At 35.5% G+C, this 18659-nt stretch overlaps 1 protein-coding gene across 1 annotated transcript in view; it reads right to left on the bottom strand.

The window, feature by feature from the left end:
* Positions 1-18659, bottom strand: part of LOC149806093 (delphilin-like) — a 147312-nt gene that overhangs the window by 96395 nt on the left and 32258 nt on the right. Inside the window, exon 5 of the mRNA XM_089950970.1 lies at positions 14831-14986. Coding sequence (XP_089807096.1) covers positions 14831-14986 — 156 coding nt within the window. The remainder of the gene's footprint in view (positions 1-14830; positions 14987-18659) is intronic.

Below are 18659 nucleotides of genomic sequence, written 5' to 3'. Positions count from 1 at the left end.
CTGTTTATTCCTGACACAACCTGGAACAGATTAATTATAGTTAGACCACTCCAGTGGCATAGTGGTTAGAGCGTCCGCCTTGGATGCGGGACGTCATGGGTTCAATCCCTGGCCAAGTCATACCAAAGACTTACAAAAATGGTATTAACAGCTGCCTCGCTTGGCGCTCACCATTAAGAGGTTAGTGTTTGGACTGGTTGGCCTGTTGTCTGAGAATAATGTGACTGGGTGGGACATCATGCTACATATCTGCGGCATGATGCCCCAGTGCTAGACATCACTATAAACTGTCACACTGCAGACGTCATAGTGATATGACTGAAAAATTGTTAAAGCTAAGTTAAAAATCCCAAACACACACACACAATTATAGTTAACAGGTACTTGTAGTGGAGTGTTCTGTGAGACAAGGACCCAGAAAATGTCTCAAGGGCACACAAGGTTAAAACAAAACTTGACATGAGTGTCAACACAGATTAGGGCTGAAAAAAGGCTAATCTGAACTCTTTGCACCATACAAAAGAGTGAGCTTTTAAGGCTTATTACATGTATTTAACTAAATGCCTGTAGGTAAGTCATTTTTGAAAGACTATATCACACAGACCTGATCTATGTCTGAGTCATGTGACTTTGAAATTCCTAACTGCTAACATGACTTCATATTTGCAGCTTCTTGACCAGGATATAATTTGTGCAGTCAAGATTAGATATCAGAAACATCTGTGGCGCTGTCCCATGACTAAGATTAATTATGCAGACAGTCTGAGTAATGGAAATGGAAAGTTTGACATATGGCTAGACGGACAGATAGAAAGATGGATGGATAGAAATGCTGATAATTAGGTCCCCCCTCCCCGATGTTCTAGTGCACTATTTAGCCATGTAGAACCCAGCTTTGCTAGTGGCAGAATTTATACCACCATCATATGTCTCATGCTACACTCACTGAATGGCAGTCTTCATCAACATAAGTGTAGATGATCCACTTTGTGTGTACTGTATATCACAATAAAATTCTTTCTAATTAAATAATGCCATAATGAATGAAAACTTTTTGTAATCACATTACATCCTGCAGATCTTTATGTAAGAAATATGGTGGCATTATAGATCTAATCAGGAACGTTTGGACCTATTCCATGTTTATTGTTCCAGATCTTTTGGTTTCATTGTTAAGTTCTAACTTGTAAATGGTTGGTCAAACATTTGTTTATTTTTCTAGATATTCCTTTAGAGTAACTTTTAAAAAAAACAGGCCAGAAAGCTAAGAGATTATTATCACTATCATTTTTGAGTAAACTGTATATAATTGCTTATAAGTCAAGTCATACTGCAAAACAACAAAGATCCCGATCTGCTGTAGTATAATGCAACCACAGATTAGGGTGTATTTTGTTTGTCCTACTGATTACTCCTAACAAACTACACAGACCCACATCTGGCAGTGCATTATGTGATGGCAGATCTGGGTCTGTGCAGTTTGCAGTTGGATTCTTCTTATAAGCGGGTATATGTGGAAAACCCTTTGAAGAAGTCAACATTTTCTGTCCTTTTTCAAGGTTGATTTTCAATTTGCTTGTAATGAACCCTGGTTCTGTGTCCTCTAAATTAGGTGACTGCAATGCAACCTATGAAAAACACTCCAACTATGGAATTTCTCATGGAAAGCCAATGGCGATAAAAACATGTCAACTACAACTGGAAGCTAGTTACAGTGGATACAAGCATTCAATAATGCATCTTAAACAACAGTACTGTTAATGCCACATTATACACCCAACCAAGTGTCTTAAAGTCCTCCATGTAGGGGTTAGAAGAGCACGATTGGCTGGATATTATTGACCAATGGGACTCAATGATCTCAACCTTTGGTCATGGTATGCAGTCTTGAACAAAAGCTACTGTGCATAAAACCATTATTTTCTGCTTACAATTGCCATGACAATGACCATTGATCTCCAGACCCCAGAATCTGTAAGTCGCTGTATTGTTAACTTGTACCTCTGAAGTGCAAGTCATGCTCAAAGTCTTTGGTCAAGGAGTTGCTTGAAAAAAAAAATTGTTCAGTAAAACCTATTTTTCTCAAAGTTGCCCTGATCTTGTACTTTTATTTTTTCATCCCTCACCCTCATAAAACCCCAATTACTTTTCCTTAAGTGCAATCCCTCCACAAACTGTGATCAAGGTACATGGTTTAAAACTAACATTATGCAAAAAAATCCCCATGAGTCTTCTCTCAGCAGCAGTGACCTTGACCTCCTTACTGTTGGACCAACCACCATTAATGCTTCTTCCCAACTCCAAGCCATCCACAAAGTTTACTTGAAGTCTGTGATGAATAAATCCAGCTATTGCACAGAAACCATTTGTCTAATTGCAGTCAGTGACATTGAACTTTGACCTGTTGACCCCAAAATCAATCAGCTAGTTTCTTATCTATCATGAAAGACGTCCTCAAACTCGGTGAAGGGACATGGTCAAGACCCAAAATACTGTGCACAAACATTTTTTTGTTACCTTGGCCTTCACCCCCGAAGTGTTATTATATGCTAAAAGAAATTTCTCCATTAACTTTACAATATCAGAATCATGCAGTATTTTTCCATACTGCATGGCTTCATACTGCACAACACATGTGTCTAATACAGTATCCTGTATAAGAAACTATTTTAATTGTAAACAAACAATGTAGCACAGACACACAGCTTTTCGTTTAACAGATTTCATTGTGGATGAACTAAACTAGCTCTTTTGTAGAGATGATAAAGTTAATGATGTGGATGAGTTTACTGAGTCACAAATGAAAGTTTTAAACAAGCAAATGAATGAACGTAACTTTTCGCAAATAGAATGTTCAGAATATGACCAGTTCTCATTAAGGTCTATAAAAATAGCATAGATAAGCATACTGAGGCTAAAGGCTATCATATATCTATCAGATACATACCATTTCACAAGTCAGTCAAAACAATAAATTCAAGAAAAAAATGCAGCTTAGGGTTCTGGTAGAAAACTATGAGCCTCAGAGCCAATAAGCCAAGAAGACAAAGAAATCTCATTTCTACTAGCTAAATGGTCTGTCAGCTGCTTTGCAAATTTCCCTGTTGTTTGATACAATGTTCAAGATGTAGGCTAGTGACAAAAGCCATACAGGTCATGTACTTAACTGGATTCCCTCCCAAAGAAAGCATGCAAATGACAGGGCATAAACATATGCCGCCTTAACTGGCAATAAAAATGGAAATAAATATAATTACATTTTTGCATCCTGAATTTATTCAAAATGTAATTTTCTAAGTCTGAAAATCTGAATTACATGTCATGGGTTCCAAAACTTTGTACAGACCGCAAAACTGTACTGTAATTTTGGCTTTTGATGCCGTAAATCAGTAAGCTTTTCTACTTTACCCTATGTACAAGCTATTGTCAAAGTCTGCTCCAGGCAGATAATGTAGAAATAAAGTTTTTGTGTGGAAACCATTGGTCTTTTCAGTTAGTGACCTTTTCCTTTTAATGAAATTATAAATAAGATTTTTTCTCTTCTTACCCCAAATGCAAATGATCTACTAAAATTTGCTCCAGGTATAGATGTAGAACTAATGTTATTGTGTGGAAATCAAAAACTAATAGCTGGACAGATAGTGTAATAGCAAAATATAAGATGTGGATGGACATCTGTACTGCTCAGTGTCACCCTTGTTCATTAGTGGTTTTACAAACAATAAATCCAATAAAACAGTTACACAAGGAAACACATTTTGAGTGCTAGAGCTTAATGTGCAAATTAGCAATTATATAGAACCTGTGTGACTAAAGTTGTGAACAGGGAGATTTTTAATCAATCCGTGCAGCAGAACTAAACAGGTTTAACACTGCTTCATATAAAATATTATTGATAGTAATCATTATTAATTGAAAAGAAAGGAAGTAGCGCTTCCATCTCTGCAAAATTTATTTCTGCAAGTTTTGCCAAGGGGATGCTGTAATACAGGATATGGATGGCAGCAAAGTGCTGATGTAATCAAGTATATATTGATTTTCTATTGATGTTTGCTCGTTGAAGTGAACATTTTCTATAAATTTCAATATCATGCTATTGATGACAAAAGATAAAGGAAGCCATACTATAATTGCTTGTGCTGAAGCACTCATTGTAGTAAGAAAATGAGATATTGTGTAAGGCCTGTCTACGTTACATCTGCATTAACATTTTAATTAAAATTTTCACTGACTGACTCTTCTTCCTAATGTTTTCAGCGTAACGGTGTAAGGAATCAGGACAAAAATCAAAATTTACCATTACAGACTCATTTCAATATTTTTCATTTTGTACCAACTTTCCTGGATTTTGTGGAAACCATGAATTTAAATACCTAATGAACAATGGCCCATTAGTAATGCAATAAGATTCCTTTCTATATCCAATGAACAATGACCAATTTGTAATGCAATAAGATTCCTTTCTATATCCAATGAACAATGACCCATTTGTATTACAATAGTATTCCTTTCAATATCTAATGAATAATGACCAATTTGTATTACAATATAACTCCTTTCTATATCCAATGAACAATGACCCATTTGTATTGCAATAGGATTCCTTTCAATATCTAATGAACAATGACCCATTTGTATTATAGTAGGATTCCTTTATATTTCCCATGAATGATGACCCATTTGTATTACAACAGAATTCCTTTCTATATCCAATGAACAATGACTCATTGGTATTACAATAGGATTCCTTTTAATACCTAATGAATGATGACCCATTGATATTAAAATAGGACTCCTTTCCATATCAAATGACCAATGACAACATTGTTTATCTTGCATATTATGGGTTACATTTGATAAAAAACAAGCTTTTTCTCAGGACACTTGTAAACAACTTGGCTAGTTCAAATCATTTGATATTTTCCCTGTCAAATTTCCATGTTACATCCAAATTACCCAGATAGAGATGAATTTCATCAAAAATTCTGCAGCATTTTGAATGATGACAGTTGCCTTCTGTTGCACTTACAATAGTGAAATATATTCTCATTTAGATTAAACTTACAAATAACAAAAGACACAATATACACAAATTATGTCTTAAGGTTTTGGATAATCTCCTTGTTACTATGGTAATAAAATTAGTCTTGAATTTAATGGTTTTTTCATGAAGATTGACTTCTTATTGTCCTTGATGAACCGAACTAAGCAAAACAAAACTTTAAAAATAATGAGAGGAAAAAGCAAAGATACAACCAGAAATTGAATATCCTCCAAGAGATAAAGGTCAGAGATGTGATGAAAGCATTATTTGTCCATGTAATCAAAGAGTTTATTATTAGTATATGGTGTTTTGTATATTTAATTTTCACTGTGTGCTTAACTTTTGTCCATGATTGTAGATTATACTTTAAGGTAAGATCATTTGTAAACAAAATGTTTACTTGGATTTGAGTTCGGAATCTTGGTTTTTCCCTGGGAAATTCTATTGTCATCTTCACTTTTGTCATGATGTTAACTTGAATTTAAGTTCAAGGCCTGACCTTGTTCACCAGTTTGGTATTTTCTGGAAGCAAATTTCTTTAGAAAGAAGTATTTTGTTGTGTGATACATCAGGTGATAGTCAGCAATTATAGGAATGGGTGGACTATTATTTATTTCTATTTTATTATCATTTTGAATCAGTTATGGTTGTCTTCAGATATAATCTGAGACAATAACATTATTCAATGGAATGACAAAGTGCTCGCTTACATTTTGGACTAAAGCACTACTTTGGGATTATTGTTAGTTTATTTAAAGATAATTTGGATTATGTTATTGTGATATATGAAAACTTGGTACATCAGCACATTCAAGATTATTGCATCCATTAGGAGCATTGTATACTTTTGGACTTGTGATCCAACATTTAGGATTTTTTGGAATTTTAATCACATTACTGTAGGTTAATTTTTAAATTTTCACTTTGTATTCTAGGTAAATAAATTGTTTATTGAATTTTATCAAACTTAAAGATTTCACTTCTTTCTGTTACTTTGTTTAAGACCATACAGTCATAACAACTGATATAAGTGCAAATTTTCCTTATCAAAATGAAAAGGAAAGTACAGTCAAACTTGTCCCAATGGTCATCTTTGTATCTCAGTCACCTCATCTAAACAGCCATTTCCCTCCTCCAGCATATTTCAGACGTAAAAGTCATGTACATAAAGGTAACCAGTTTTCCAGTCAGAAGCCAAGCGTTTTGTAACCAAATAATGGTTTCTCACTGCTTTGTGTGGTCACTGGATCACATTAACAATGACTGATATGAAGCAAACTTTTGCTTCATTTGGAAAACTTTGTTTAGATAAAACCATATCATGTGAACTGATGTGTAAACATACATTTTCTATCTCTCTTGTGCTCACCATACTCCAACACAGTGTCAGTGCAACTTAAATGTGTCAAAATGTACAATTTAAAAGTAAGGCAGTTTTTATCATTAGAAACATGGGTAAAAGCAATTTATTTGAAAGTGGGAAGAAATAGTCAAGATGTCACAGCAAAAATGGGAGTCTGCTTTAGTGCCAGTGTGACAAGTATAGTTCACTATCTTCATCTAATTTATTTCCATTGAAATTAAATTATAATTTAATTGATTAAATGTAGTTTAAGTAATACAAAGTGCATCCTTCTCTGGCCCCTTGTTGGGCTCCTCTTTGTCTGCTATGGATTTCCCGCCCAGACATGATGTCATTGCAGCCAGTATATGTTTAATAAGCTAGTAACAAAATTTAGATATGTTGTCATGTTGAACCAATCAGATGAGTGAGTTTGAGCATTTGATCAAACACTGTGTCGGCTGGGCATTCATAAAGCAATTGGGATGCCTGTAGAGATGGTTGCTTTTCAGTGTAGATGTTGCATTTAATTTAAAATTATTTGTGGAAAGAAGATACAATCCTTCCTTCGCTTGATGATACCACATGTTACTTTCCATTTTTTTGGGATCATATGTTTATTAAGCCCACAATGGCTTCTTGTTGATCAAAACAAACTGTTAATCGTTTGACCAGCATTCGCAATATATGAACATAACCAGGACATCATCCCTGCAACAAATTCAGCCTTGGTGGACATTACAGGAAATTGGACTACATCCAAATTGGTTAAACAATTAGCTGAAAGGAACATCAGGGTGTAAGTTTCAATTGAGAAAAAGCATCTTCTTCAACTCAACACAGATAATGTGCACCAGATGGGTAATTCATCTGTGTGTTCCATAGCATCATCACGTGACCTTGAAACAGCTGATACATCACGTGATCTCAACATGTCGGACAGTTAACTGAATTATAAGCGTCAGCTGCTGCATTGACACAATCTTCTACAATAACTACTATATTACCACAAGGCGCAACAGCTTCACAATCTTCATAGAGTCTTGTGTCCGAGGATACATGTCAATCACATAGTGACTTTAACCTTCAATCAGCCCTTGCTAGGCACAGGGATGACAGCATGAGATTCTCCCAAACAATGCATTATGCTGTGCCTGCTGACAAACTCCCACTGGTAGACATTGTACCCAGCAATATACACAAGGTCATACTCAATGGTAAACACATTAATCTTGCCCTAGTTCTGATACCTAGCATGGACTCTTGCCCAAAGACTAAAATTATTGACCAGGGTGACAGTCAAATTGTAGCGAAAGGGAATGACCCACGTTTGGCCAGCACATTAACTATTTCTGAATTTCATATGGCCTTCTCTAAATACAAAAACATTCTCTGTGAGGTCTATCCATTCAGGAAGTCCAAATTAGATGCATATGCTGACTTTATGAACTGCATCAGGAATGAACTGGTTTTTATGAGTATAAGGCATGTGTGTGTGTGTGATTTGGATTTTTATCGTAGCTTTAACAATTTTTCAGTCACATCGCTAAAATGTGTGCACTGTGACAGTTTATAGTGATGTCTAGCACTGGGGCATCATGCCACAGACATGTAGCATGATGTCCCACACAGACACATTATCTTGACACCAGGCCAACCAGACCTAACACTAACCTCTTAATGCTGAGAGCCAAGCAAGGCAGCTGTTAGTACCATTTTTGTAAGTCTTTGGTATGACTCGGCTGGGGATCAAATCAATGACCTCCCACATCCGAGGTGGATGCTCTAACCAGAAGGCCACCAGAGCGGTCTCCTCACAAGGCTACCCAGTATTTAATACAACACAATACCATTGTAGATTGGTCTTCCCGGGATACCAAGTTCTTTCTAGCTATTTTCTCTGGTAGAAAGACTGGGGTTTGCATTCATTGCAACAGTACTCTACACGCAAGCGGTGTCTGTCCAGCTAACCTCACAATGCCTTTTAAAAGTCAACAATCAAAGACAAATGCCAAATATTTGAATTCTAACAAAGCCAGTCATACTCCAATGGATCGGTGTGGCTGTCCTGTACTTCTGTTCAATGGAAAACAAATATGCAACAATTTAAATGAAACCAGTTGTAGCAGGCCTAAGTGCAATGTATTGCAAATTTGTAAATTATGCAGGAATGACCATCCTCAAACCACTTATGGTCAGAAAGCCAAGAATGAGAACCCCAGTAAAACTTTAAGTCATGCCAATAAAAAATAATAAGAAGGAAAGACTATATTCTGTTCCTGGTGTGGCACATGACAAGATACAAGGAAATTGTGTTTCTTCCATGCCTACAACTGCCACCACCCCTACAAATGTTGGCCTGCTTCTTCATGAGTTCCACAGTATTCCTGAAAATGATTTTGTGACAGATTTAATAAATGGTTTACGTTAGGGTTTTCATACTGGTATTCAGAAAGAACCCTCAGAAATCTTTGAATGTAAAAATTTAATGTCTGCTAGATCCCAGCCACACATTATAAGTTCAAGAAATTATAGAACAGGAGAAATGATAGGGATTTTTGATAGGACCTTTTGATTCTCCACCTAACCCCATTTACCAGGGAAATCCTATAGGCATCATTGAGGGTAAATACTCTAGGAAAAATAGACTAATTTTTGATCTCTTAGCATAATAATCAAGAACAATCAAGACTTAATAGTTTAATTGATAAACAGGAATTTTCCTAGAAATATGTCAAAGCTGATGATGCAATAAAGAGAATTAGAAAGGCCTGCACAGGGGCATGGTTATGTAAATTTGACATATGTGATACATTTAAACTCATCCCCTTCCACCCTAGTCTGTGGCCCTATCATGGAATTAAATGGAACAATCAGTATTATTTCTATGTACGTCTAGTATTTGGTTCTTGGTCTTCACCAAAGATATTCACCAAACTGTTGGAAGCTATCAATTGGATTGCAGTGAGTAATTATGGCATTGACAATCTGCTTGTTGGATGACTTCCTTACAATTGATCGCCCTCACCACACGGCTGATAGAACCATAGCCACCATGACAATGCTTTTTGCTCGTTTGGGAATTCTACTTGCTTCTCATAAACTTTTTGGTCCTACGACATGTTTGGAATATTTAGGTGTGCTTTTGGATACCTTAACCATGCAAGTAAAATTACCAGAAAAAATATAGACAGAATTAGAAACCTTCCGAATGAATTTCTTGAAACAAAATTCGTAACTAAACGTGAACTCTTAAGTCTCCTGGGACATTTTAAGTTTGTATGTTGTGTAAATGTCCCAGGCAGGGCATTTGTGTCTTATTTATTGCAAGTATTAATGCCCATTAGGGAGCTACATCATCACCTACATATTTCCAGTGAATGCAGGAAAGATTTACAAATGTGGAGTGGTTTACTCAATCAGTGGAATCAGATTTCTCTATTTTATGATTATGCCATCTCAGATTCTACAGATATGGAACTTTACACTAATGCTTCAGGGTCTGTTGGTTTTGAGGGCTATTTTAGAAGTCAGTGGTTTGCAAATTCATGGCCAGAGGAGCCATGTCCTTTAGTGGCCAATAAACTGTCTATAGCTTTCTGTGCATTGTATCCCATAGTGGTGGCAGCAGTGTTGTGGGGTCAGGAATGCCAGCAAAAGAAAATACTCTTGCACTGAGACAATGAGACTATGGTCAAGATAAGAAGAAAAAAAGGCAGATCTAATATCCTGACATTATGAAACTAATGCACCGCCTGACTTTGACATATGCCACACATATACCAGGGAAGAAAAATGCTATAGCTGATGAATTATCTTGTTTACAGATTACTCAGTTCTGGCAGCTGGCGCCCACAGCAGAGCAACAACCACGGGAGTGCCCTCCTCCAGATAGACAACTTCTCACCTACAGCCTACCATAAATTTCTTGTGGGACACTTCTCTGGCTACGGGCACCAGATATGCTTCTTCAACAGGCTTCCAAACCTTCAGGTCTTTCTTGCTAATGGTAGGATTGCAGATTCCAGGATATGGATGAGGACACCTTGATTTACTTCATTGCACACTGTACACAGATCCTGCACCTGACATATCAAACTATGAAACTTTTTCTAGCCATTATTTGACATACATACTTGCATCTTGGTGTTGACACTCCATTAACTACTGGTAATATTAGTTCTTTACTTAGACCACAGAATATATTGAAAGGTGTCAGAAAGGTACAATGTGACTATAGACAGAAACAACTTCCTATTATATGATATATTATGTGACATATGGCAGTGCTTGGAATGCTATGGACTGAGCGAGTACACGAAATTCTTACTACAAACTGCTTGCGTACTGGGTTTTTATGCCTTTTTGCAGTATGGAGAATTTTCTATTTGAGGAGCCCATTTTTCTGCAACAAACAATCTGTGTATGATGGACATAATATTTCAAACAGATAAGCACGTATTCATTCTGCATCTTACAGCATCTAAGACAGATATTTTCCATCAAGGTGTGGATATCAATATTTATGCCATGATGTCCTTGTATTCCTTTACCGTGTGATGAAGAAATTCCATCGTATTTGGATAGTAGTTGGAGCTCGCCCTTGTGATCCACTGATTCTCATAGACAATGGTCACGACTTCAGCAGAACTTTATTTGGTACCACCATTAAGGCTGTTTTGTCAGGTTAGGTTATGATTCACATCAATATAATGGACACTCTTTCTGCATGTGTTTTCCATGTTATTGCATTCTCAACCATTATTATCTGTATATATCCTTGCATTTCCTTTGCTACAGTCACACTGGTCCATAGTCACAGCACTCCCTTCACTTCGTTTGGGCCATTGCCAAGTTTTATACATTCACAACTTTGCTTTTGACCCCCAATTTGTGTCAGTACTTAAACGTACTCAACTATTATGCCTGCTTCCTATGGTGCATGTATGGAGTATCGGCTGATGTTTGTTATCATAGCATCCTCAGGATCAGACTTATAGAGTTTCGGTTATCAGTGTCCCTATATACCTCATGTCAGCCCCTTGTGGCTCCACATACAGGTGTCTGAAAATCTTCACAACCCTACAAAATCCTTCAGGTCTCTCTTAGTAAGGTATTCCTATGGAACAAATTCAGAGCTAGTCTGGTTTAGTGTGCTGGGACAGGATTTGCCTCCGTTATGCCAAACATGAAATGTGACAGGATTTGCCCCCATTATGCCAAAGATTATTTTATATGTACAATAAAGTGTCTATTGAACCTATGTATTGTGTGTTATATAAAGCTCTTTCTAATCTTTTTGGTACATGATAAAGGAGAAAAAAAGACCAATGAACTTTCACTTACATATTCCCCAAAATATGAAATGTAATAATTAACCATAATATATTTCACAATGGTCTTGACTGCATAGAAAAGGTTTTAAAAAATATGTAGAATATATGAATTGTAAAACAAAGAAGTTACAGAGTACATAATTATTTTGTTATGAAGCAGGAAAAACAACCTACCTTGAAGGAAGATAAAACACTTTTTTAAAGATAAACAAAGTTATGACTACCAAGGTTGAAAAGTGTATAATCATATATCAATGCAATATATTAAATCAAACATAAACGTTGCTAGAAATCTACACAGTTTGAAGTCTGATGATGAATTTTGCGACAGCATGTTATGTATACCTGTATTGTCTGTTTAACTTTTCTTCCTGATTGTTAGGTTGTAAGTGTCATTCGTAAACAGCAAATTATGTAGCTAACTTTTGTCCATGATTGTAGGTTGTAAGGGTCATTTGTAAACAGCATATTACATAGCTAACTTTTGTCCATGGTTTTAGACTATACTTTTAGAAGTTGCTTTTAAATTTTCACTTGATATTCTTGGAAAATACATTATTTGTTGAATTTGACTAAAGTTGTAGGTGTTTCTTTTTTCTGTTATTTCATTTAAGATAATAGGCTCATAGCAAGCAGAAAATGTGATGCAATGAATGATGTTGAACCTAAAAAATAAAAAGGTCAAGCACAAATTTTACATAAAATATAATTATTTGACCAATTTGGTAAAATGTCAAAAATACTGCAAGTGAAGATGGACAAAAAATGGAAATGTTCCTTCTGAGAAGCCAGTACATGAAGAATGGGATAAACATGCAATTTGCACATTGACTTCACTAGAAAGATATGCATGAAGATATCAACTTACCTGTTTATCCCAATGACTAATTTCTCTTCCTTTTAAATTTATTGCTTTTTATAACTGCAATATTATTATCATATTAACTTCATATTAAATTAGCATTATGTATTCTTTAATCATTCATAATGAACGTTTAGCGGAACAATGCCATCATTTTTCAGTCATGTGGTTAATGTCATTGCTGTCAATACCACATATTCTGTTGGTCTTCTTGCAAAAGTTATATAGCAAAAACAGTCCCCAGGTGGCGCTGGTTAGTATCTGTCATTCACTGTTATTAAATGCATCTTCATGACTTGTTCTAATGTCTTCATGTTTTCAATCAATATCTTGCTTTCTCTTTTTGTGACAGTATGATGATAAATATGCTATACATTAGAATTACTGGTTGAAAAAATCACTATAATAAGGATTATTTTCATTAAAAAAATGAGCTGACCCAAGCATAAATGTTTAATCATGCACATGACATTATAACCTGAATGATGATATCGAATGTGATGTAATTACTGAAATTTTAATGTACATTTATATGAATAATTAAAATTAACATGAATAAAGTAAGAAGAAAATTAATGTTACGAAACATATTATAAACATTCACACATTGTTAATAATCACTTAATTAAATCAAAATAATAACTGATATTCATATTCAAGGTGACCTTTATGATTGAGATGACTCTTATTAGAAAATTACCATTTTACATTTTCGATTTTGTTTAATGCATATCTAGACCAGAAGAGTGCAAGTTCAAACCCCTCCACTGGAACAGCCTGAGTTGTCTGCCATGATGTCCCTGGGCGAGGTACTTTATTATAATTGCCCTTGGCACAAAAAAGCTTCATTTGTTGCTGTACAATAGAACACCAATGAAACAAACCATAACTGTACAGTCCATGTTTTTCTTTGGAGTAGTTATGCTACTAATTTGGAGCATTATTTTTTTGCAAAAAGATTAGACCAGATAGCAAAATGAGAAAACAAGAGTACCATGAAATGCTCATTCTATGCTCACCAAGTATTCAATAGTCCTCTGTGGATGTTGAAACTTATAGGGCATAGTAGACTAGAGATTATTGATCAATGGGTCAATGGGTCACAATGACCTGACCATTTGGTCAATTTATGTGGTTTTGAACTAATGCTACTGTGCAGAAATCATTTTCTTAACAGATTTATCATGAATATGACCTATGACCCCTGAATATAGAGGTTTTATTGTTACCATAAGCCATCCACATAGTCGAATCAAGGAAAACAGTCCAAAAATATTTACATTTTTCTTTAAGCCACCAGGATTCTGATCTCTGACCTTTTTAATCTGAAATCATTGTTTCTTTCATGTCCAAAGTGCAAACATTCCACAAACTTTGTTCATGGCATGTGTTTTGGAACAAAACGTATGATATAAAAACTATTTTACTGTCCCAGTCACAGTGACCTTGCCATTTGACCACAAAATCAATATGCTTCTTTCTTACCCAGCCTACAAGACATCCACAAACTTTGGTGAAAGTACAGAGTCAAGTAGTAAACTTTTTGTGCAGAAGCCTTTGGTATTTTTTCAGTTACAGTGTTTGGTCCAGGCCTGTGATGGGGAACTTACCTTAATTTGAGGAAACCACCTTTCTTCTTTCAGTCACAGTGGTCCTGGCCTTGGGATCTTTCAGCCAAATATCAATAGGCTTCTTCTTTTCATTTTTTATAAGCTACCCACAAAGTGTGGTGCATGTGACATGTTTATGTAAGGCTATTGTGCAAAAGTCATTTTTCTTCCTTCAGTCAGTGACATTGATCCTCTCAACCCAAAATGAATAAAGTTCTTCCTAACCCCAAATGCAAGCTATATTCAAGATTGTCCAGGTCTGTCATGAAGCACTAATGCTATTGCATGGTAACCTTATTGCTGCTTTCTGCCAGTGGCCTTTACCTTTGACCTTTACAACCCCAAATCAATAGGCTTCTTTATCCAACTTGTAAGCAAATAAAAATGTTTGGCCCAGGTGTGTTATGCCTAACTAATATTAGTGTGCAACTTTTTTTTCTTCTTTCAGTCACATTGACCCTGATATCTGGTCTGTTCATCAGACTGTTAAGGCTATTAACAAAATTCTAATCAGTCCAGTTTTTAAAAAAGATTTAAAAACCTTCCTTGTATATCATGGGTAACATATTAATTACACATGTTAGACTATTTAAAATTTTTCAGTATACAATGCTGCATTTCATGAAATGTACTTACCTAACATCAATACCATTTAGTTTGATAATGAAGTCCCCACCCTTGAGTCCTGCCTTTTCTGCTGGACCACCAGGATCAATGGTGTCAATATAGGCAGGGTTACTTCCCTTGACAACAAAGCCAAAGCTGCTGTTCTCCCTCACCACTCGAACTGACCTGTCCAATATTGCAAAAAAGCCCAAAATAATCCTCCTAAATCAGTGTTTCTGTCAAACAAGTGCTTCTTTCAGATGAAATTTATGAAATGTACTGAATTATTACTGATATGGGTGTTTTGGTAAGATGGCATAAGGACATCAGTCAGTCAGTGTAATGCCATAGTGACCTAATTTCTTTTGGGACAGCCATTCCTGATCTACAAAAGTGACTGCATGTAATTTCCAGGCACTCTGCTTTAAAGCAGTTTGATTGTCTACACATCAGAATGTATATATTTAGGGTCCAACATTTTTCCAGCCATGTTATGCCATGCCAACCATACATACTGCCTGCTATAGCCTGGAGGGAGTCACAAATTTCATATGAAATGAGTTGTACAGACAAAAGATTATATTGATCAAATGACAGTGTGCATGGATGTTTTGTTAAATAAAATGACGACAAAGGTTGAAGAGTAATTTACTAAAACTTCAAAGAGAGAATTAATGTATAAAGTTAACTTACCTAGGGGACATAATTATGGAAATTGCATCACATTTATAAAATATGTGGCACATCATTTAATATACATGTATATATCTAAACTTATAAACAAGAATACTATGAACAGCACATTATATACATGCCCATGTTAATGTCCTCTTTGTAGACAACTAAAGATTTGTGTGCAGTAAATTTGACCTTTGGCCTTTTAACCCCTAAATCAATAAGCTTCTTCCTTACCCCACATATATTCCATCTACAAAGTTAAGTCCAAGGTACTGTTGTAGAACCTGCATTATTGTTTAGAAACTATTTTTCTTCTTTCAGTTACAGTGACCAATGCCTCGAACCTCTTGAACCCAGAGTCAACATTCTTATTCCATACCCAACGTGCAAGTCATCCCCGATGTCTGGTTCAGGTATATGATGTTTAAATAATGTTCCTACATGGAAATCATTTTCTCGTTTGAGTCAGTGACCTTTGTTTTCACATTTTAACCCCAAAACTGACAGGGTTCTTCTTTACTGTAACTGAAGCCATCCACAAAAACTCCAAAGTTTGGCAACTATAGTCTGACAATACAAACACGTTTGTTTTTACCCCCCTACCAATTTAAATAATGTAAATCTTTAATGTGATAAAAAGTGCAAGGAACTTAGTCAATTCATTCATTGATTTATAGTTTCTATCCTGACTGTGAGTAGAGTGACCCTAACACTGTGATCATTTGCACGTTTCATGATTAATGGAAGTTTTCAATGTAATAGACGGACATGCTTGGATCCATTTCCAGTTTCTGGACAAGTCCATTTTTAGCAAAGGGGTGTATCACGACTACAGATGTACATACATAAGTCATCTGCTTCCGATATTTACAATGTCGAATCAAGCAAAGGAAAATAATGACAACTACAAATTTGCCTTTCATGTGGATTTAACAAGCGGTTTAATTTCTATGTTCATATATACAGAGGGATATAATTCCAAACTCTCAACGTTATGTAATTTATGGAATTATCCGGCAGTTGCTGAACAGGATGAACTACATCATTATGTTGTCTGATAGAAATAAACTAGCCTATAGTGTACGCAATATGGCACCATGTTAGTATGTAAAGTCCGTTAAGCATTAAATGGTGCAAGGGATGCCAGCATTAGTGCCATTCTGGTGACAGTCAGGTTAGAAATTATAAATCAGTGATTCAATTGACTTAGTTCTGTGCACTTTTTATCACATTAAACATTCTTGTTTTTAAAATTGGTAGGGAGGTACAAACAAACGGGGATGTAGAGTCAGACTATAGACATGTTGGACCACTTCAGTTTTTCTGCAGAACCATTTTTCTTCTTTTCATCACAGTGACTTTAACTTCTGAGCTTTTGACCCTGAAATCGAATGGGTTATTCCTTACAGCGAAATGCAAGCCAAAGTTTGGTAACTGCAGATGGTGGATAGCTCAAACTACACTACTGAAACAAAAGTGGTTACAGACAGATCAATGGATGGACAGATAGATATAACAAAATAATATGCATTATTCATCCCAATGACCTTAACCTTAAAGCTTTTGGCCCTGAAATTTATAAGGTTGATCCTTACCCCAAGTGCAAGGAATCAACCAAGTTTGAAACTGTAGATGGCGGACATCTCAAACTACAGCTCAGAAACCAAAATGGACAGATGAATAGCTGGACAGATGGTCAAAATACGCTCTGCTTTATGGCATGAATAAAAAACCAGCACAGCTGACATTTCTTTTTATTGTTATTCTCCTATTAGACTCTTAACATAACAAGTTCATACCTTAACAAAATGAAATGAAAATGTTAATGAAAGGGGTTTTTAAGATGAAAACTTTAATTCTTATATAATTAATTAAATAACTAATAAGAAAATTTAATATTGAACAACCTCAGTTACAAATTTAAAATTGTGTATATTTACCTTTAAAGAGCACCACTATTCTATACTATGGACAAAATAAAACTGCAGGAAATTATTGTTTATGTAAAAACACCAAGGTGTTATCCCATATAAAGAATATTTAAAATATTGTTCATTTAATAACACCAAGGTGTTATCCCATATAAAGAATATGTAAAATATTGTTCATGTAATAAAACCAAGGTGTTATTCCATATAAATATGTAAAATATTGTTCATGTAATAAAACCAAGGTGTTATCCCATATAAAGAATATGTAAAATATTGTTCATGTAAAAACACCAAGGTGTTATCCCATATAAAGAATATGTAAAATATTGTTCATGTAATAACAGCAAGGTGTTATCCCATATAAAGAATACGTAAAATATTGTTCATGTAAAAACAACCCTTTTCAGTCTATATAAAGTATTAAATAAAATATTTTTCATGTGAAAATTAAAAAATATTCTTGTGAGTATGGTTCATGTGTGCAGTCATTAGTTATATCTAAGTTATGCAAATTTGTAATCGGTTCTGAACATGAATCTATTTCATGGAAATAATGTGTCTGTACTGAATATGTGTCAACTAATCAAAGACGTTTCTCTAAGTACCAACATAATTTTAATTTCTTTTAAAATATATCACTTGCAGTAATAATGTTTAAATAAGCCCCCCCCCCCCCCCCCCCCGCCATTAACATTTTTTTTCTCTCTGTGCATTTTAAAAAAGGTGGGAATTGTGTTTTCCTGTCATTCCGTCTGTTCACCCAACAGTAATGTATTGTACATGCAAACTTCAAACTTTGGGATGTGATGGGGGAGAGTAGATGTACACAATGGTTTCGAGATTATAATATGATCCATAGGGATTCATCTATGGAGTGGGCCTTGTGGGGATACTGCCCCTGGGTAACAACTTAGAAATTCTTAAGATCCCCACCTTATAAACTTATGTAGGTTTGAAGGATGTGAGATGAAATCAGATAAACTTAACAGACCATGGGTCATATCCCTTAGTAGGGCAAGTCACCCCTGGGTCACAAATTGGAAACAGCTGAGATTCTCACCTTCTAACAATATATTGGTTCAAGGATGACACATATTCAGTAGAGACCCTGGGGAAGAAGCCTTGTTCCTGGGTCATAACTTTAAGAGATCTGCAGGCTATAACTATACAGAGGTTATACAGACCCTGGGTTGTGCCCCTGTGGTTGGGAACTCGACCCTGGCTCATTACTTGAAACCATAAAGATCTTT

This window comes from Sinohyriopsis cumingii, chromosome 2, assembly GCF_028554795.1.
Source record: "Sinohyriopsis cumingii isolate HCF-2022 chromosome 2, ASM2855479v2, whole genome shotgun sequence".
NCBI lineage: Eukaryota > Metazoa > Mollusca > Bivalvia > Unionida > Unionidae > Sinohyriopsis > Sinohyriopsis cumingii.
This window is presented reverse-complemented; position numbering and strand designations above follow the sequence as displayed.